The sequence below is a fragment of the Megalobrama amblycephala genome, linkage group LG6 (genome assembly GCF_018812025.1).
Source record: "Megalobrama amblycephala isolate DHTTF-2021 linkage group LG6, ASM1881202v1, whole genome shotgun sequence".
NCBI classification, from domain to species: Eukaryota; Metazoa; Chordata; class Actinopteri; order Cypriniformes; family Xenocyprididae; genus Megalobrama; species Megalobrama amblycephala.
In genome coordinates, this window is record NC_063049.1 from 22,581,200 (window position 1) to 22,603,038 (window position 21,839).

Here is a 21,839-nt window from a genome sequence, read left to right on the forward strand (position 1 = left end):
ATTAAGAATTAAAAACAAATATTTGAGCATATGATTAAAATGTGGATTTTATTATTCCAAAAACACATTTTTTTAAAGGTCACATTTCAGTGAATACAACACATGCATTTACACATTTTACAGTATGGCACATTATACATGATGCTTTGAAATGTGATTGTTCCCATTAGATAAGTATACTAAAATGAGTTCCTCTTACCTTAATACCTGCACTGTCACCTTTTGACCTTCAGTCAACTACTGTATGAAGGAACAATGAACACTCCAACCAATAAAAATGAAAATAATACTTTCGCAAAACCTCTGAGGTTGTTACAAGCACATAATGGTTATACAAACCATTTTTAAGAGAGGACAATATATTAAACAACTCTTTGATCCCTTGTCCCATAGACATTTCAATGTGATTGAAAACTCGTCATTCATTATACATAAACTATATACATATACACAGGCTGATTCCAGAATATTTACACGATAATTAGAGACTGGTTCAAAGGTGACTTAGAAAGATTCTTCTTCCGATTCGCTCTCTGTGTTATCCTTAGTCAGCCTCTCCAACTCTTCCCCATCCTAAAATAAAAACATGACACAATCATGAAATACCACATACATTATTTTTAAACCACTGTAGTTATACAGAAAAACGTGACAGCTTTTAGTGATTTCATAGATGACACATCCAATGAAAAAGTGTTCATACAGTACTGTATTTTCTGGAATTAACTTGAGGCCATTCGTAGAGAATATGATTTTGCATTTAAAGGGTTAATTGACCCAAAAATGAAAATTCTGCCATTAATTACTCACCCTCATGTCGTTCCACACCCGTAAGACCTTCGTTCATCTTCGGAACACAAATTAAGATATTTTTGATGAAATCTGATGGTTCAGTGAGGCCTCCATTGACAGCAAGATCATTAGCTACTAAAGACATATTTAAAACAGTTCATGTGACTACAGTGGTTCAACCTTAATGTTCTGAAGCGACGAATACTTTTTGCAACAAAATAATGACATTAAGACAATATCTAGTGATGGGGAATTTCAAAACACTGCTTCATGAAGCTTCGAAGCTTTATGAATCTTTTGTTTCGAATCATTGGTTCGGAGCACGTATCAAACTGCCAAAGTCACGCCCCCCAGTGGTGAAACACTGCAATTTCGAAACACTTATGACGTAACAAAGCCTCATTTACTGAAATCACGTGACTTTGGCGCTCCGAATCCCTGATTCGAAACAAAAGATTCGTAAAGCTTCATGAAGCAGTGTTTTAAAATCGCCCATCACTAGATATTGTTGAATAAAGTCGCTATTTTGTTTTTTATGGCGCACAAAAAGTATTCTTGTCACTTTATAATATTAAAGTTGAACCACTGTAGTCACATGAACTTTTAAATACGTCTTCAGTAGCTTTCTGGGCATTAAAAAAGGGAGTGTTATTGCTGGCGATACAGGCACTCACTGAACCATCGGATTTAATCAAGAAACATCTAATTAATTAATGACAGATTTTTCATTTTTGGGTGAACTAACCCTTTAAAGTCGACATGAAACTGAACTTGGGATATTATTTTCTTCCCTATTGTGACATATCTGAGCGAAACAGCTTCTCAAAAAAGAAAATGTAGGGCGGGACTTGATTTTGTCCATGGGGAATTGAATGGATCATTGTAAACATGAAGAGAAGAGATGTTGTTGCAAGAGGAAGGGAAGTTATTTTGATTAAAGATTATGAGGGCACGTGAATTTTAATAAATAATTTATAATAATACCTTTTTTTTTAACCTAACAGAGTTTAAAATAAATGGTAGTCAAGCGAGACACTGAAAAAGCAGAGAAGCGAAGGAACAGTCAAATACGTCTAGCGAATGTCTATTAAAAAAGACCTGAAACACATGCAAATGTGTTCTGTGTAAACCGGCCCCAACTAAATGGAACTTTCAGAACTTTGTAGCTTGTTGAAACTAGCCGGGCTGGTTCACACAAAACATGTTTTTCTGTTACACTGAGATGCTTTTTAGTAATTTTTCTTGGTAAACATGGGTCTTTGAATGTTGCGCGGTGCCTCGCTGCTATTTTAAACAATGTCAAATTACAAAAAAGTTCAACTGAACTTTTAAAAATGGGTGTTTTCTATTCCGCTGCATCTCACAAGAACGCGTTCTATAAGAAGTGCCAAAATGCCACTAATAGAATTCCCAGCTGCGTAAAATATTTGATCTAAATAACGCAATAATCCAAGGTAGGGCTTTGCTCCTCCAAATTGCATTTTCATTATAGGTAATTCAGGTTTCTTACTCCTTGACACTTAATCAGATTACAGTTTGCCAGACCTCCTCTACAAAGAGCTCCTTGTTTAAACTGTCAGTATGTACTTCAAACATTTAGGTGAAAACGAATGAGTCGAATTAAACAAATGATAAGCTAACCTTTTTAAAATGAAGCAAGTCTATATTTGACCCTTACCCCTCTTGACCTCTCAAACACCTCGCCATTGATGACCCTGAGCCTCTCCTGCTGCAGAGTGTACTCTGGATCTTTCAGTCTGCTGCTGTGATAGATAAAGATGGCTAGCAGTACTACAGGTGCCTGCAGGAAGAAATCCATTGATGGGCGAAAGTCAAATAGGAAGAGAGAGAGCGCAGTGATGATGACTGTGGTGATCTGGCCCGTCAGAACGTGGAACATGTTATCGCGGAACTTGAGAATGAAAGCCACCGACAGGCCTAGAGCAGCTGTGACAAAGACCAGGGCGATGGAGAAGATGTTGTGGCCGTAGAAAAGGCCGCAGTGCAGCGTCAGGTCACGGTAGTCAGAGTGCAGGAGCAGCGTGAGGCTGTTGAAGATCAAACCGAACACATACAGCTTGCTGTTCTGGATGAAGATGCTCTCCACTAGCTGCTCCCCCTCCTTGAGGATCTTCTCATTGTAGATGTTGGCCAGTGCAGAGATGAAGCACTGCATCAGCAGTAGGATGTAACCCAGGCCGAAGCTGTTCAGCTTGTGGATGAGCTGACTGTCCCACAGCTCACGTGCCCAGTGTGTTTCATTATGGTTTTGATGCTTTAGCTCAGGATGGGTGTATTTTAGACAGCTGTTTGAAGGGGTGGAAATGTGGGCTGGGTGCAGGCCATGTACGGCGATGGCATGCTGGTCACCACTGCCAGTGGTCAACGACACAATGGACAGAAACAAAATGATCAAAGATGCCCACTGCACCCAAGACAAGCGCCTCCTGCAAGCCAGAGGATGGAAAGTCAGCAACAGATATATTTCAAGGACAGATAACAAGAAATGCCAGGACTTACTTCAGAACAACTCGGAAGAGAATGGCTGTTGTAAAAATAACAATGTTGGAAAACATTACTGCCATAGCCTATTAAAACATGAGAGAAAAAAAGAAGAAATTAATACATTGATTAAGCAGAGACACATTTTGTTGATAAGTAACAGTAAAGACATTAATAATGTTATGGATTACAAAAGATTTATATTTCAAATAAATGGTGTTCTTTTGAACTTTCTATTCATCAAAGAATCCTAAAAAAAATGATCACCGTTTCCACAAACATTGTTTTCAACATTTATAATACCCAAATAAATGTTACTTTAGCATCAAATCAGCACATTAGAATGAATTCCGAAGGATCATATGACAGGAATAAATTACATTTCAAAACATATTCAGATAGAAAACAGTTATTTAAATTGTAATATATTTCACAATATTACTAATTTGACTGTTTTGTGAATCAAATAAATGCAAATAAACTTTAACCAAAACCATTAAATAAAATCTCACTGACCTATTGAACAGTAGTGTATGTATGAATTTATATTTATTTAATTACTCTAATGTAAGATTTTTTTTACACTGCCTTTCAAAAGATTTTAATGTTTTTAAAAGAAAGTCTCTTATGCTCACCAAGGCTGCATTTATTTGATTAAAAATACAGTAAAAACAGTAACATTGTAAAAAATTATTACAATTTAAAATACCTGTTTTCTATTTCTAATGTAATTTATTCCTGTGATGCAAAGCTGAATTTCCAGCATCATTACTCCAGTCTTCAGTGTCACATGATCCTTCAGCTATCATTTTAATATGCTGATTTTATGCTCAAAACACTTATTATTATTATTATTGTCAATGTTGAAAACAGTTGTGTAAAATTTTTCAGGATTCTTTGATGAAAAGAAAGTTCAAAAGAACAGCATTTATCTGAAATAGATTATTTTGTAACATTATAAATGTATTTACTTTCACTTCTGATCAAATATAATGCACCCATTCTGAATAAAAGTATTTCTTTCTTTCAAAAAAAAATAAAAAAAAATCTTACAGACCCCAAATGTTTGAATGGTAGTGTATGGTAGTGTTAATGTTACAAAAGCTTTCTATTTCAAATAAATGCTGTTCTTTTGAACCTTCTATTCATCAGAAACGTAATGATGCTGAAAATCCAACTTTGCCAACACAGGAATAAATAACATTTTACAATATATTCAAATAAATATATTGTAATAATATTTAAAATTACTTTTTGTGTGTGTGTGTATTTTTTATGAAATAAATGCAGCCTTGGTGAGCAGAAGAGACTTTTTTTTAAAAAAACATTAAAAATGTACAGATCCTAAACTTTTGAATGGCAGTGTATATAGGTAAGTAGTAAATGCAATTAAATTAATTAATAATTTTGCTACTACATATTATCCACCACTGAAGTTTTTAATAACCCAACGTACAGGTTGCAGATAGGTCATCACATAGAAGATTATAAGGTTGTCAAGGAAGTAGAGGAACGCAGGAACAGACCACTTCAGGTAGCTGAGAAAAGAGGCACCAGATGAACATCCCAAATCTTTATAAGAGCGTCCCTCTGGAAAACAAAAGCAATAGTTCTAGTCCCATAACAAATAACACGTATGCTGAAATAATGACATGCATCACAATTCAACACACTATATACACAGTATAGCTTAGTATGTTAATGAGTATAGTATGAGAACGGCATTTTGGGACAACGAATCTGACTCACCTCGAATGACCACCCGTACTGACATCACTAAACAAAATACTAGTTTGATAGCCTCTGCCATTAAATTCACAGATGCAGGAAGAAAGTCATATTTGTTTTCTGTAATTAAGAAAAAGGTAGTTGTAACAACATTTAAAATTCTCTACATTGCAAAAAGTAACGCTAAATATTGATCATACATCAAGTTGCTCCATGGTGGTGTAATATGTACCTTCATTGGCTGAGAATTTTAGTAATAAGATACGACTGGTTCCCAAGGTGACAAAACCCAGACCCAGAGCCAGAGTGTAGGCTGAAGATCTTGAGCACAGCCGCGAACAGGGACCGCAGCAGCGGCATGAAGAAGAGGAGGAGGAGGAGGAGGACGGGGCCATTATGGAGAACGTGAGCTGAGGCTGGTCATAGGAGGATGAACATGATCACTGAGAAAACATCAGACAATCATATTAGCCACACTCAGTCACAGCACTGAACAACTAATGAAAATGTACACAATGTTTTTAAGAAATAATAAATCAGACTGGTCTCTCCAGCACTTTCACTTCTAAGATCTAACACTTTGTCAAGACCTGCCACATTCTGTATCTAGGGCTTTGTTTTCAACATGATTCACAAGCACAAATGATGAGTCAACCAACAAAATATGCAGCGATGAAATCATGGAATCAGGGATGACTATTGTGGTTCTTAGTGTTCACAGACAGTTCAGAATGGAAGGAACATGAACATTGTGTCTTATGTGAAGACAATGACATTGTTTTAAATGTTACATCTTTCAGTACAGCACTGTTTAAACATCAAACAACACAATGAATAATAACTATAGACGATTATGACTTGCTATGATCTTAGAAACAGACATTCTTAATGTAAAATATGTAAATAATATGTAAACACTACATAATTATAAGGCAAAATAAAAACAGGATTTACAGTGGTGTTCATCACTTGGGTAAAGTTGGTTTTATATTCGCACATTCGGACTTCTGATAAATTCAGACTTTCCAATAAATGTGCAATAAATTAATGTTTGCGAATTTTAAGCAGCGACGTGATATTGACAACCAACGATTGTCAACTTACAACATTTTTCACAGTCGATCAAAATAGGCAAGTATTGTTTTAATGACATATTTACTTGTGAATGTCCACTGAATGTCCAATGTAGTGTGATTAACAAGGCTATTGAATACGGATGTCCGAATGTGCGAATATAAAACCAACTTTACCCAAGTGTGTTAATCATCACATTACCAACATTGTGCAGTTCAATTTTGATTCTTCTGATGTTCGTAACGCAATAAAAAAGACGTTTCACAACAGGATATTCCCAATGTGTCTATTATTATGTTAATGTGATGATAAAGCACAAACACATTCATATTCGGTGCTTTATTTACCTGCCCATATGTTCTCACTCGAACAAACAACCTGCCCACTGCTTCCGCATCTCTGCGCATGCGTATAACAAAAAGCTACGTCGACGTTTGGTTTGACGTTGCAGGGCAACGGGCTTTGCTTATTAATATTAATTAGATCACATTGACGTGCTTTGGTAGCCTTTCAACGGGAAGGCGTGGCTAGCTGATAAATATTAAAATAATCATTGTTCACAGGAGTAGTAGCTACATTTCGCTAAAGATGATTTTAGGGTTGATTTTAATCAGTGAATGTAAAATCTGCAACCTTTTTTATTATTATTGGTTGGATAATGAATAAACTTTTTTTTTGCAGAAAAAAAAATGCAATTCTAAAGTTTTAGTGTAGTTTTGTTAGTATAGCCTACATTAGGATTGAATGTATATTTTTAAGTATACTGTAGCCTATATAAAGACAATAACTGAGTGCTTTCTCTTCAGAAGACAATACTTAATTAACTGTTGTAAACATTTTTTCATTACATTTAACATGCAGTTTAATGCTGTACATTTTAAAGTGTATTTAATGTTGTAGAGTATTTAATGTTTAATGCTCAGTTTATAATTTTAACATGTTTTCCATACTTGTCTGCTGTGTGTTTCTCAGCATCTGTCTGGAAAATTTAACAAGGGTAGTTTGTTAGGAAATTTCAAGTAGCCTACATGTGTCAACTGAAGTGTCAACTAAACTATCTCCTCCGAAGGCCTCCTTCCCTTTCCTTTCCCTATGTATAAATAAAACGTTATCAAAATGATTCCAGTTCGTATGGTGTCATTTAACCAATGGCATTAATTTTCCTATGAACAACCTGTAGGCCTACTGTAAAAAGCGGTATATAAATGAAGAAGACTTGAGTTGAACAGGAACTTCTCAGGGAAATGTGGTCGTGTGAGTCGTGCTAAATTACAAAAGTTTGGTTTGTAATAACAAACACTGTTTAATTTTCTTTATTATTATATGACGTGATGCTCATGGAGTTATAGTGGAAATAAGTGTTAAACAAAGTCTAGACAGTAATCTTCACATTCATGAGTCATTTTACTCATGCATTTATGCAACTTGTACTGTAAACAAATAATGTATTAAGAAACTATTCAAAGGAAATCAGAGGGATTAGGAGTAAATCCTTATAACGGAATTGCTGTCTGGGGCGGAAAAGTGTTACGATGGTATTTCACAGAAACTGAAGCCCACATTAATTTAGCTCAGATTTCATGATTACGGTGTAGAACCTCTTCATTTTGTGCAGATATTAGTTAGTCAGTTGCATTATGACAATTTGCAGTATTTGTGCATGTATCTATGCCTACATGGAAAAATTATAAGATGATGCAGTGACTAGCGTTTCTTTCCAAAGGGAGGGATTCAACACTGACTAATTATGTTAATGGAAACAGTGTTTTCCATTCTTGTCATCTTAACATTTTCTTACAAAAAGTCTCAGAGTACTAATGACTAAACAAAAACAAAACGTTTCAGTTTCCTGATAATGATAGTGCACTGCCCTCGAGCACAGTGTTTAAACATGCAAGTGAAGTGTGTGTGTGTGCAACAAAGGGGTGGGGGGAGATAAAGCTCACTGCCATTTCTCTGAAAGTTCAGAATTCCCTGCACTCCGGAACAGATCGTTTCTACCTGGAGTTTCATTGTCAGATATGAAACTCTGTTCCAGTCCAGGGGCCCTGTATGGTTTGGCCCTTCTGGCATTCCTGTGTCATTGTGCAACAGCTGTGGAGAGACGCTATTACATTGCAGCTGTTAATATTAACTGGGACTACACATCTGCCGGACAGCAAAGGTATGAAAATAGCATTATTTGTTGGGGATTGTCGTTTGCCTTTTATTTGTTCAGATCTTGTATTTCAGAGATAAAGTCAGTCACAGTTGTAAAACTGTATCAAATAAATACATATCTGTACTGAGACAGTTTATTATCCGAAAAGAAATAGCATTCAAACTAAATATTTTAAATAATTTTATGAGTAAGGAAAACAAGGACATGTGACAGACATTTATATATGAAATACAAACAATAGACAAAATGGTAAACCAGTAAAAAAAAAAAAATATATATATATATATATATATATATATAATTTATTTATTTATTTATTTTGCTTAAAGAAGTCAATGTGTTCTGATTTTTTTTTTTTTTTTTTTTTTTACATTTTGTGTACATATTTCCTGTATTTTATGTTTGTATTGTAATAAAGACCAAAACCTAAATATGGATGTCATTAAAACGTTGCTAAAACAACAAAGCTGGTGGTGGCTTAAGACTTTTGCACAGTACTGTTTATTCAACAGTTATAAATATTTCAAACAATTGGGTGCTTTTTTGTTTTATTTATTATTTGTTAATTTATATGCTCATGTGAGCAATTTATTTATTGCTGTTGTACTCCAGGACCGGATCATCATATAAAAAAGTAGTATACAGGGAGTACAATGAGGGATTCACACAGCCTAAAACACATCCTTTGTCCTCAGGTAACTGTATTTGAACACCAGTTGACTTTGTTTCAACATTAAAATCCACTCATTCAGTATTAATGCATGAAAATACAAATAAAAGTCATTTACTGTTACATGAAGTTTTAAATCATGATTGTTCAAATCTAATGTTCTAGGGTTACTTGGGCCGACATTACGTGGACAAGAGGGCGACACAATCATTGTCACATTCAAGAACATGGCTGATCATCCCTGCAGCATCCACCCACACGGCATCGCTTACGGGAAGCAGTCAGAGGGTGTGTGTTATGATGTGATTGCAGTAATAGTATGATTGATGCAATAGAGTTGTAACGTACATCACGCTAGTAACACAGACACTGAGCTATAAAATAATAGAGATGATACATTTCAAGAGGAATGTTGTTTAGAGGACATTATGGATTATTTTAGTAGTCATCATTTAGCTGAGTAAACACCTTGAGCAACACAAACATCTGTGTTTGATTTCTTTGGAAATATTAACCCAGGATACAAGTTAACCACAGACTGTACCCAAGTCCAAAGCAGTGAGTCTCTGATAAATATTTACCTATACAATATATCCCATTTTATTCCTAAAAGCACAATTTGTTTCCCAAGATACATTGTTTAGTTTTATTCGTATATAGATCGTAATTAGTTTCATTTGCGTGTACATCAACTGAAGCTGCACTCTTTTTGCACTGCTAATGTTTCCATTAGGATCTTTATACTTTGACAACACGTCACTCCTTGAGAAAGAGGATGACGTCATTCTCCCAGGCCAAGAGCACACGTACCATTGGGATGTGACATCTGAGGTGACCCCCATGGCTGCGGACCCCCCATGCATCACCTACACATACCTCTCCCATTATGACATTGTCAAGGACTACAATACAGGGTTAATAGGCACAATGCTGATCTGCAAGAAAGGTATGTGAGACAAAAACAAGATCCTGGATTTAAAATGTGAAGTTTATTATGACATTTATGCTTAGATAGATTAAGACTCCCCTTTAACTTTTTCCTTTGACCACTAAATCTCACATCAACACATTAACTGAATAGCTATGATGTTATTTATCTTGACTTAAATATATTCCATCTGAACAGTTATGAGGTTAATTGATCTTTTTTTGACATTTGGTTACAGTGATCTGTAAATCTATTTTATGCATAAAAGTGTTTATGCCTATTTGTTAATGGACATAATTATTTAAATTTGTACAGTAAACTTTATTTTCTTTAAAGGAAAAGCTCAAGTTAAACACTTGGGATAAGATAGAAGGCTGCCAGTGGCATGTCGTTAAACCATTTTTTCCTTCAATATTAACTTTAAAATGGAAAAGTTGATTTACTCTCAATTTTATTATACTATACAAACCCATACAGTGAAACCAATAATGGAATATTACTAATAATAGTAGTATATTGCTACCATTGTACTGTAAAATAAAAAATAGTATTTAATAATAATAATTATTATTTTATTTTATAGAACAACATATCTTATATCCATAATGTCTTCTTCTTCTTTTCTTTTTTTTTTTTTTTTTTTTTTTTTTGCTTGAATTCTTGCAGATCTATTATGAATTTTAAATGATGAATTTTGCAGAAACCGAATCATTCAGGCAGTTTTGAAGATTGACAACCGCATTTACTTACAGATGTGCACCTAGAAATGTCTCGTGCACACAACTTACAGTAGCGTCTGGAATAGCCTGCTGTCTGTATGAACTTGCAAGTCGAATTCATCTGTCATATATCTTCATTAACTGACAGCAGCTTTTATATCTGGGTGGATAGCAGAGCATTTGAGTTGCGTAAAACACAAAACATGAGCAGCTCCGTTGAAGAAAAGTGACTGGATGTGGATCTTTCAGATCATAAAACACACAGCTCATATCTGTCACTGTAAGTTACTAAAACTGCACACGAAAACCCACAATACAAGGAAGACGAGTGTTTCTCTCTGTGTGACAGACAACTAGTTGTCCAGTCCGGTTCCGTTCACATTTTTCATAATGCGATTCTAAAGAGAATGATAACTATAAAGATAACGATAAAGATATAGTTTTAAAAATCATTCTAAATATAAAAGAATAGCAGAGTCCACACCACAGCTATAATGACAATGATAACGATATAGAGAAGCGATATAGTTGGGATCACTTTCAGAGTGATTTTTTTTCCAGCTGTTGAACGATAAAACACTGACAGCCAATCAGAATCCATTCTAATTTAAGGGCTCGCGCATTTAAAATGGCAGACGACACTGTGGAGTTAGTCGCTGAAGTCCAGAAAAAGCCACTACTGTCTGACAAGTCAACCCCTCTTTTCAAGGATACTTTAAAGAAAATGGATATATGGAAAACAATCGGTCATTCCCTTAAAATAAATGGTGAGAAGTATTAACGATATATGCCAGGCTAGCAATTGCAATAATTACAGTGTAACAATTACCTCAGGTATCCAGCGCTAGTTTCAACCAAAGTCCCTTTAAGACACATTTAATAACGCATTGTTATTCTATAGTCTTTGGTTTCAACATCATTGTCTTACTTCCTTTGACGGTGCAGTGAAAAAGACTAGCCGTTGCTTTTATTCCACTATATTGACTTCGTCAGCTAAATTCACTGTTAGATTAGATCGATTGCACTAGCTATTCACTCGAAACATAGCATGCTGAGAACATCTGCTGGTTAAAGCCGCGTAAATGCAACAAGAACAGCAAAAACAATGTACACAGTTTGAAACCGTAGCGTGTGAGCTTAGAATAAACAGACCATTATTGTTCGTTGGTATGTATGCAAATATAATTATCGTTATAGTAATCTTTATAGATATCATTCTTGGTGTGAATGGGCCTTAACTCCTGAAAATTTATGGGTGTGAGTTCGGTTATAGAATGTGGCCTCAGACAGAAAATTAGCAAATGTGTTTCCATTTATAATGTAATACATTGAATGATGCGTCCTCATCCTGTACATGCTGAACTCATTTTCAAATAGGCTATGTTACAATGTAGTGCTTTTAAGGGGGACATCTTTCCCCAGCTTATCAGTTTGACTTTCCCAGAAATTACACAAATACAAACAGCTCTGTTTGTTTAGACGATTAATATGTCCTTGTCCCACAGGCACCCTAGACAGCTCCGGAAAGCAGATTACTTTCCATCAGGAGACTGTTCTGTTGTTTGGAGTTTTTGATGAGAACAAGAGCTGGTACAGCACCGGGGACCCTCCGCAGGCACAGAATGTGAAATACACTATAAATGGCTACACAAATGGCTCTGTACCAGGTTGGTTTGATATATTTCACACATAACATTTTCATTTCTGCAAATCTACTTACGCGCAAAGCTCGTTCTTGTCATCTTCCAGATCTGGACATCTGTGCCCACTCCAAAGTCAGCTGGCACCTGCTAGGAATGAGCTCTGAGCCAGAGCTCTTCTCTGTACACTTCAATGGGCAAGTCCTTCTGCATGATGGGCACAAAACCTCCGCTGTTGGCATCATTAGTGGAACTGCCACTAGTGCCAGTATGACTGGTCTCCACCCTGGACGCTGGCTCTTTTCCTCTCACATTAGCAGGCACTTGGAAGGTAAGACCTGCCAGAGATACCACAAAACATCACGAATTATTCATTATAAAACATGAACATACAGTCTCAATTTCATAGCTTTTTACTTCATAAAAGTGATTACATTGCCATATGCTGAAAATGTGATGTCATATTTGCAGCTGGCATGCATGGATACCTAAATATCAAGACATGTGATGAGTACACAGCACCAAAAAGACGACTTACTATCCAACAGAAACAAGAAAGCCAAGAGTGGACTTACTATATAGCAGCAGAAGAGATCATCTGGGATTATGCTCCAAATATGCCAGAAAACATTGATGGGTATGTGCATCATGATCCATCAACAGTACAAGCTCTTGTGTGAGGTCCATTGTAATGATTTTTTCCTCACTTTATTCCACTCAGGGATTTCCGAATAAGATATTTAAAGCAGGGGCCTCAACGGATAGGTAAAAAATACAAAAAGGCTGTGTTTACCCAGTATAAAGATAGCACATTTAAAGAGAGAGCGGAAGACAAGCAGAGAAAGAAGGAGCTTGGGATTCTTGGGCCAGTGATAAGAGCCCAAATCAGAGATGTCATAAAGGTACAGCGAATCACATAATCACAGCTCTTATTGCCATTATTATATTATTTTATTTTGTGATTAAAGGTAAACAGAAGAATCCTTCTAACATTTCTGGTCAGGATGCATGATGATCATGATGTTGTTTCTATAGATTGTCTTTAAAAACAAAGCATCACGTCCATATAGTATCTATCCTCATGGACTGACCATTGATAAAGCAGCAGAAGGAGCCAGTTATCCTGAGGGAGGTTCGTCTAATATCTATGAATCTGCACTATACACATGCATGCAATTCATCTATGTATCTCTATTTAAATCGGCATACAACATTAGGAGATGTGCTAACATCTCTAATATAGGGCTGCACAATAATTTCGAAAATAACAATATGGCTTAGTGTGATTTTTAAATCGCAAAGGCTGCAATTTAATTGAATAAATATACGCGTTGCTTATTTCAGAGGTAAGTGTAGCACTGTGCTCATGATGTTTCAGCATCTCAGTGTCACGGTGGGATGAAGCACACGACAAAAGGAGTAGATAAGAAAAACATTCATTATTAAATCCAAACAGAAAACTCAGTAGATCACACAAGGAGACAATAACAACCACATCTAACACTGATGATACTGGACAATAAACTGAACAAAACAGGGAGTATATATACAGAGAGGCAAACAAGGGAGCTAAATGATACACAGGTGTAATTAATCAGAAACCAAGGAAATTAACAAGGAATAAAACCTCAGGAAACAGGGAAAGCCAAACTAAAACACAATGAAACTAAACACAACTCAGAGCAGCTTGGTTCATTTATTGTGAACTGAGCTGCTCCGATAAAACACATAGTTATGTGTAGATAAACACAGTGCCACGCTTCACTCTGAAACAAGCAATGCATATTTATTAAAATCACAGCCTTTGATCGCAAAATGACAAAATAAAAGCTAGATGTTTTAACGTTTAATAGTGAAGAAATTAAGATGTAAATATTAGTACTGTATTTTTACAATTGTACTATATATTAAAATTCTTTTTTATTTTATTAAATACTCAATTCTTTATTTTACTTTATAATAGTATTATTATAATATTTTTCATATTTTTGTATTAATAATCACAATAAAATTGTTATTATTACTATTTTATAGTTAAATTGAATGTGTAAAACAGTGGGAATGTGGTCTATGATAATGCAAGTTTTTTTTTTTTTTTTTTTTTTAAAAGACACTCTTTATGGTTACTAAAATAGGTTTAGAGTCAGAAGGAAGTAGGTTTAGAGTCAGTTTTTATAGAGTATACCCATTCATTTTTTTTAAAATAATTATTTTATTTTCTATGCAGATAAATTAAACCATTTCCAAATATAGCTATTCTTGTCATCCAGTGAAAGTTATTTTATTTTTTCATATCACATTATAGATCACAGTAAAAAATTAAATATCACAGTGTCCATTTTTCCCCCTCAGTACTATGTAGCTCTAATCTATAAACTTCTTTATCCATGGCTAAGATACCTGTAAAATTGTAAAATAAAAGGTTAAGTATGACTGAACCAAGAAAATTTATTTAAACAAACCTGCTGTTTATTTAAAAGGGAACCAGACACATGGCATTCAACCAGGAGAGACCTACACCTATACATGGAGTGTGTCTGAGGAAGATGTACCAATGGACAGTGACCCCAGATGTCTGACCAGGATGTACCACAGTGCAGTGGACATTCCTCGAGACATTGCTTCTGGTCTTGTGGGTCCTCTTCTCATCTGTAAGAGCCATTCTCTCAATAAAAAGAATGTCCAGGTTAGTGCTTTCCATTTACAATATATTAGGTCACTGAATCAGAGTCAAATGACCCAAATAATGTGTTACAGTCCCACATTGTTAGCTTAGTGACAAGTAGACATTAAATGTGAGTAACGGTTTATGGAGTTGCTGTTTATGTAGAGTGTTTCAAAGTTATGAGGATCTATTATGATTATCATGCTATGAATACTTATCATGCTATGAATATCATTATTCTCTTTTTCAGCTAAAAGCTGACAAAGAACAGCATGCCATGTTTACAGTTTTTGATGAGAACAAGAGCTGGTACCAAGATGAGAACATTAACACATACTGCAGTGACCCCAAAAGAGTTAAAAGAGATGATCCAGAGTTTTACAAATCAAATGTTATGCACAGTGAGTGATTTTCTGATATAATCATATCAAGTGTTGTTGATTCATATATGTATTTGTACAATGTATTTATTGCATCAACTCTTACAGCAATCAATGGTTATGTTTATGAAAGTGGCCAAGAATTGGGATTTTGTAATGGTGAAATTGTGACCTGGCATGTGTCGAATGTTGGTGAACAAGATTATATCCAGACTGCCACTTTTTATGGCCATACATTTGAGCTAAAAAAAAGAGAAGAGGATATGCTAAGTCTGTTTCCCATGACTGGTGAAACTATCTCTATGAACATGGTTAATATAGGTGAGTATCTAAATTATTTATAAAAATTTTCATTTTAAGATTTTAATATTGACTATACTAAGAAATGCATTTTAAAAAAGGATGAATATGACCTTGACATTCTCCACTTTATAGGTGTTTGGCTTTTAGCATCACTGAACTCTCATGACTCCACTAAAGGGATGAGGGTGAAATTCAAGGACCTTGAATGCTTCAGAGATTATGTAATGGAATATAGTAATTATGAGACAGAGTACACTGTATGGAAACCTGCGCCCATCACAGAAATCAAAAAAGAGGAACCAAAATCAGTAAACCCTAGCATGGTTGATGAGGATACCGATAACTATGCAGACCTCTTAGGCTTGAGGACGTTCAAAAACTTAGAAGATGAAGTTGAGCAAATTGACCTTTCAGTGCTAGATCATGATGATGGTTTATTGCCGACTGTTGAGTCAAAAAGTTTGGTCAACTTAGCAGATAAAGTTGCGCAAATTGACCTTTTAGCGCTAGCTCTTGATGATGGTTTATTGCCAACTGTTGAGTCAAAAAGTTTGGTCAACATAGCAGATAAAGTTGAGCAAATTGACCTTTTAGGGCTAGATCTTGATGATGGTTTATTGCCGACTGTTGAGTCAAAAAGTTTGGTCAACTTAGCAGATAAAGTTGAGCGAATTGACCTTTTAGCGCTAGCTCTTGATGATGGTTTATTGCCGACTGTTGAGTCAAAAAGTCCAGCCCCAAGCAACAAGTTGAACAAATCACACAATGTTACTTTAGGAATGTTCAATCAGACTCAAACTCATGGTTTATCAGCTGAGGTGGCTGGTTTAGACAAGATACAATCTTCATATAAAGTCTTGAATGAGAGCACAGAAGAGTCATTACTAGACATGGTGAGCATTTTTAATTCCAATTCCGAGGATATATTAAACAATGAAACGGACAGTGTTATTTCACATTTTCCAGTTGTAGAAAGAAAGGTTCGCAATCTACCAACAAAGCCAGTGAATGAAACTAAAAGTGTCTCCACAAACGTCACTCTGGATATTCAAATAAATGCTAATATATCAGAAGACAGCAGTTCATCATCTACTCGTGCTCCAATAATTGAAACAAACATCAGCCACACAATGAATGAAACACACAGTTTCCCCACTAATACAAGTATCACTTCATCTGATGCTCCAGTTGATGAAAGAAACATCACTATGGCGGATGACAATGCATGGTTAAATTCATCTGAATCAAAGCCCCTGCTATCAAATCAAACCTTAGTAAACAAAACCGTTATTAAAGAAGAGCTAAATGTTAAAAATAGTACTGAAAAAGTGGATGGTGACCGTGATAGTTCGGGTCACGTCTTCCTATACAACGTGCCTAGTCCTGACTCTCTGTCCAATATCTCAGAGACACAAGTTGAGGAGGATTTTGTGCTTCTGGACAGTGGTCATCCCTTGGAAATTTCAACAGATTTTACGACTTTGGTGGACACAGTACAGGACATTGTTGAAATAACTGAAAACACAAAAGGGATTCAGGAACTCAACAGCACAAAGGGGAATTACACCAGTGAGATGCTTTCACAGATAAATTCTAAAACTGAGAGCAATTTAAGTCTCAATTTGCCTTTGAGAAACAGCACTGCACAGAGCAATGAGTCTGAATCTACAAATGCAACCTTGCTTGATTTCAGCCTCCACCCTGAACCTGAAATAACAGAGAACAGAACATCATCCACTAATGATACAATGAAATCTCACAGTCAAATTTCAAGGAATGCATCACAGTTCTTTCCTTCAGACAGCAAGGAGAATACATCCTTTTCTCTTGGCCCTTTCAATGTTTCATCGATGAAGGATGGCTCAGAAAGCAAAAGTGAAGAGGAAGTGGTCATCTATCTGAAAAACAATCACAGCGAGGCCATACTCACATCTCATATCGACCCAAAAAATGAGCACTGGGGATATGAGGGCAAACACGAATTGGTTCATATGGAGATCCCAGATCACATGAACAAATACATTAAAGACGAATCCGCAGCAAATTCAAATAAGCCAAAGAGTGAAAAGAAGGAAAAGAAAAAAAAAGTAGTTCACCAGAGGGTAAAGCCGAAAAAGGGATATGGCATGAAGACGAAGAAAAGGAAAGAGTATAAGCCACAGCCACGTTCTGGTTTATCTCCAAGAGGTTTTGGACCTTCTGTGTTGACCCCAAGGGGAACCAAGCCTGTCCCAAATGAGGAAGACTTGATGGAGAAGGTCATCGTCATAGGAGTGCCAAGACGGGACTTTGATGATTATGAGTTATATGTTCCAAAACAAGGGCAGGAAACAGATTTTGATGGTGTGTTGGATCTCCCAGAAGAATATGAATATGTAGAGTACAAAGACCCTTATAGCAAATCGGCAGATTTTCAAAACCCAGTGCTTGATACAACATCGCAGCATTTCTTAAAAATAGCTGGAGACAAGAATACCAGGACTTATTTCATCTCAGTTGAAGAGGAAGAATGGGATTATGCTGGTTACGGGCAGAGGTACTGTCGGCATCATGTATTACAAATAACATATTTTGCATTTCTAGAAACAAAAATAATTAATGTATAAATATGTAATTCATTTGTGAAATTACTTTGTTTTATGTTTGCAAAGGAGACTTGATAAAACATCTCAAAATGAGAGGCCCACGGCTTTCAAAAAAGTGGTGTTCAGAAAGTACCTGGACAGCACCTTTAGCATCCGAGACATCCGAGGGGAAATGGATGAACACCTGGGAATTCTGGGTCCAGTTATTAAAGCTGAAGTTGATCAGACTGTTCTGGTACACCATTAAATATCTGAATATGCTTGTGCAGAAATGAGAATTAGAAGCAAATCATATGAAATAAACAGCAATTACATTCCTGTTTTCTGTGCTAGGTATTTTTCAGGAACCGTGCCAGCCGTCCATACTCTTTGCATGCAAATGGAGTAAAATACTTAAAACAAATGGAAGGCCTGAGTTATGATGACCAATCACCTTACTGGTACAAACAGGATGATGCCGTTCAACCCAACAGCACCTTTACCTACATGTGGACTATAAATTCCAAATCTGGACCTCAAAATAATGAATCTGACTGTCGAACATGGACCTACTACTCTGCAGTGAATCCTGTAAGCATGAATGTTCCTTCATATTCCTTCAAGGAGTAAGCACTTAACCCAAGATTGCTCCAGGGGGGCTATCCATTTAATAAATGTACTATTTAATAAAAATGACGATTATTAATTTTCACTTACAACTGAATTACTTTCTCGCATAGGAGAAAGATATAAACTCTGGGCTGATTGGGCCAATTCTGGTGTGCAGGAAGGGCACACTGGCTACAAAGCCTGTGGACAGAAGAGAATTTGTCCTGCTTTTTATGACTTTTGATGAGAATAAGAGTTGGTACTACGAGGAGAATAAGGAGAGAATTGAAAGGAAAAACAGAAGAGCAATCATGGATCCAAAATTTCATGAAAATTTAAAGTTTGACTGTAAGAAAATTATTTTTTTTATATTATATTTTTATGCTCCATTTTTTAAATGTGTCACTGGATTAAAACTAAATAAATTGGAGATAAAAAAAAAATGCTTTACATAAAATGACTTGGAAAATATTTTTAATATTATCTTATTTTTAACATTTGTTTTATCAGCTATCAATGGTATTATCTACAGTCTCAAAGGACTTAGAATGTACACAAATCAGCTAGCAAAGTGGCATCTGATCAACATGGGCTCTCCTAAAGACCTCCACAGTGTCCATTTCCACGGTCAAACATTCATTAATAAGGAATTAAAGGACCACCGTCAGGGTGTTTACCCACTTTTACCAGGTTTGTAGTGGTATTAGAAGATATCTGCTTACCTAGATGATCTAAAAAAGACATTCACACTCAGCCCCATCATTTAGGTGGATTTGCCACATTGGAAATGTTGCCTTCAAAGCCTGGTCTCTGGCAGCTGGAGTCTGAAGTTGGACTTTCACAGCAGAGAGGAATGCAGACGCTATTCCTCGTGTTAGATAACGGTATGACATAAATATAATTTATCATGCTGATCTTATTACTGGTAAATAACAGATTCTGTCAGATCTTAAAATCTTACCTGGTCTGTTTTGCAGTCTGTGATCACCCTCTTGGTCTCATCTCTGGAACTGTGAAAGATGAACACATAACAGCATCTGACTCTAGAGGTAAGGATCTGAAAGCATAGCTTTTTATGTAGCATAGTCACGGTCTCACTATTAACACATTTAATTCTGTATTTAAGGACAATGGTATCCTCATTTGGCCAGACTACATAATACAGGGACATACAATGCATGGAGTACAACAAAAACAGGACAGCATATTCAGGTAACCACTCATAACGGTGTGTAGACAATTAGCCCATAAATAAAGAAATGCTAATGACTAGTTACTTGAGGAGGCTGTATCCTGCTTTCCAGGTGGACTTCCAGAGGCCGGTAGTGATTAGTAAAGTTGCCACACAGGGAGCCAGGCAGTACTTAAAACATAATTTTGTGATGAACTACACCATTTCCTACAGCACAGACAAAAAGAAGTGGATCTTCTACAAGGGAGACAGTGATACTGTCAGAAAGGCAAGTGACTATTTATACACTAAATTTATATGCTCTAAATGCTACACTAAAACACTAAAAGCTCTACTGTACAGGAGTGAATTTGCATTTCCTTCAGAATGAGGCTTATTCTTTTATACTTTTGTTGTGAAGGGGCCTTTACATTATTCCAAAAACATAACTTTTTTTGCTATTAAAAACAAACAAGCAAGTCCAACCCAGGTAAGAAAAAGTAATATAATTCATTACTTTCTATAACAAAATTAGTTACTTTTTTAAGGGAGTAACACAATATTTGAGGTTTATAGGTGTGTTTGATTTGGGTTGGAGCTAAACTCTGCAGGACAGTGGCCCTCCAGGACTGAAGTTGTCCATCCCTGCAATAAGGGGCCTAAGCAAACCTACGAGGTGGCCTCAAGGCAACTAAAAATAATTTAAAAAGAGTCAAAACAACTAAAACATATTTATTATTTTAATTTTAATATTTTAACTGTTTCCTTTCTTTGAGGAACCCGAGTTCCCACTGTCTTAGAAAACCTGGATTGCCTTTAAAATCTGGAATGCTGAAATACCTATTTTCTAATCTGAAAGTGTTATGTGTGAACAGCCTAGGATGTGAGTAAAAAACCTTGTTTTTCAATGCCAACAGACTTTTGAAGGGAACAGTGAAGCTTATGATACGAAGGAGAATACATTTTTCCCACCTCTGATTGGTCGATACGTGAGGCTACATCCTTTACATTCTTACAACTACCCAACTGTCCGTTTGGAGTATTTTGGTTGTGAGCTTGATGGTATGGACAAAACAAATCAAACAGATTTTGTTTCCCCATATTGCCTTATAAGACACAATAAAGTTCAGATCCATACCAAAACTTCCTAATTGTGCCGGCAGGTTGCTCTGTGCCACTGGGAATGGAAACTGGCCTCATTAAAGATACTCAAATCACTGCCAGTTCTGTGGCCTCCAGTTGGTACTCTGGGCAGTGGCATCCTTGGTATGCACGCTTAAATATGCAAGGGACCATCAATGCATGGCAAGCCAAGGTAGCTAAGACATACCTCATAAATTAAACATTTAATGGTACTGTTACACTGCAAATCAACATCAAGCCTCACTGAACTGTCTGCAATTTACAGAACAATGACATTCAGCAATGGATCCAAGTGGAGCTCAAGGATATAAAGAAAATAACTGGGATAATAACACAGGGAGCCAAATCGCTAGGCAAAGAGATGTTTGTGAAAGCATATACTCTGGAGTACAGTGAAGACGGCAAAAGATGGACAAAGTACACGGATGATGAGGATTATGAACAAAAGGTAAGTAGCCTCACTTTTTGGGATTACATTTGTGGAAAATAAGAGTGCTTTGTGTCTTCAGAATGACAAAATGACTTCTTTTTTTCCAGACTTTTCAAGGCAACACAGATAACAATGGACAAGTAAAGAACTACATCTACCCACCAATATTTTCCAGATTCATCCGAATTATTCCAAAACTATGGCAGAAATCCATTACTATGAGGATTGAGCTGCTTGGTTGTGATTTTGAATAAACATTCTGCTATCTTTCACTAATAAATAAAAATATGTTGTGTGTTAGAAGAATTAAATGTATTATGCTAAAACTCTAATGGATTATTTCCCAAAAACTGAGGTGGA

General features: G+C 36.0%; 2 protein-coding genes across 5 annotated transcripts; one reads left to right on the forward strand and one right to left on the reverse strand.

Moving 5' to 3' along the window:
- Positions 1-29: 29 nt before the first annotated feature.
- slc35a5 (solute carrier family 35 member A5) lies at positions 30-12,404 on the reverse strand. 4 transcript variants are annotated; one of them, XM_048193405.1, is made up of 7 exons: positions 12,295-12,404; positions 5,255-5,465; positions 5,044-5,142; positions 4,751-4,884; positions 3,313-3,380; positions 2,471-3,239; positions 30-573 (listed from the first exon to the last, which is right to left on the reverse strand). In XM_048193405.1, the coding sequence occupies exons 2-7, from the start codon at positions 5,415-5,417 to the stop codon at positions 505-507; spliced, it is 1,302 nt and encodes a 433-aa protein (XP_048049362.1). In that variant the 5' UTR covers positions 5,418-5,465; positions 12,295-12,404; the 3' UTR covers positions 30-504. The 4 variants fall into 4 exon arrangements, with proteins under 4 accessions (XP_048049362.1, XP_048049359.1, XP_048049360.1 ...); XM_048193402.1 differs by lacking the exon at positions 12,295-12,404 and adding an exon at positions 6,444-6,575; XM_048193403.1 differs by lacking the exon at positions 12,295-12,404 and adding an exon at positions 6,298-6,432.
- Positions 8,059-21,785, forward strand: f5 (coagulation factor V). Its single transcript, XM_048193401.1, has 25 exons — positions 8,059-8,260; positions 8,870-8,952; positions 9,093-9,215; positions 9,661-9,873; positions 12,080-12,241; positions 12,324-12,545; positions 12,686-12,851; positions 12,936-13,116; positions 13,250-13,346; positions 14,695-14,900; positions 15,130-15,280; positions 15,368-15,580; positions 15,695-18,098; positions 18,214-18,382; positions 18,481-18,717; positions 18,867-19,083; positions 19,246-19,425; positions 19,503-19,619; positions 19,713-19,784; positions 19,862-19,947; positions 20,040-20,195; positions 20,824-20,968; positions 21,070-21,221; positions 21,315-21,497; positions 21,587-21,785. The coding sequence occupies exons 1-25, from the start codon at positions 8,118-8,120 to the stop codon at positions 21,731-21,733; spliced, it is 6,225 nt and encodes a 2,074-aa protein (XP_048049358.1). The 5' UTR covers positions 8,059-8,117; the 3' UTR covers positions 21,734-21,785.
- Positions 21,786-21,839: the final 54 nt, after the last annotated feature.

Excerpts from the sequence above, each read along its gene's own strand:
- slc35a5 (XM_048193405.1), bottom strand. The coding sequence starts at position 5,417 with ATGGCCCCGTCCTCCTCCTCCTCCTCCTCTTCTTCATGCCGCTGCTGC. Across the intron at positions 4,885-5,043 it reads AGTACGGGTGGTCATTCGAG|AGGGACGCTCTTATAAAGAT; the intron begins GTGAGTCAGATT and ends TTTGTTTTCCAG. Across the intron at positions 574-2,470 it reads TGTTTGAGAGGTCAAGAGGG|GATGGGGAAGAGTTGGAGAG; the intron begins GTAAGGGTCAAA and ends TTTTTATTTTAG.
- f5 (XM_048193401.1), top strand. The coding sequence starts at position 8,118 with ATGAAACTCTGTTCCAGTCCAGGGGCCCTGTATGGTTTGGCCCTTCTG. Across the intron at positions 13,347-14,694 it reads AGCCAGTTATCCTGAGGGAG|GGAACCAGACACATGGCATT; the intron begins GTTCGTCTAATA and ends TTTATTTAAAAG. Across the intron at positions 19,620-19,712 it reads ATTCCTCGTGTTAGATAACG|TCTGTGATCACCCTCTTGGT; the intron begins GTATGACATAAA and ends TCTGTTTTGCAG.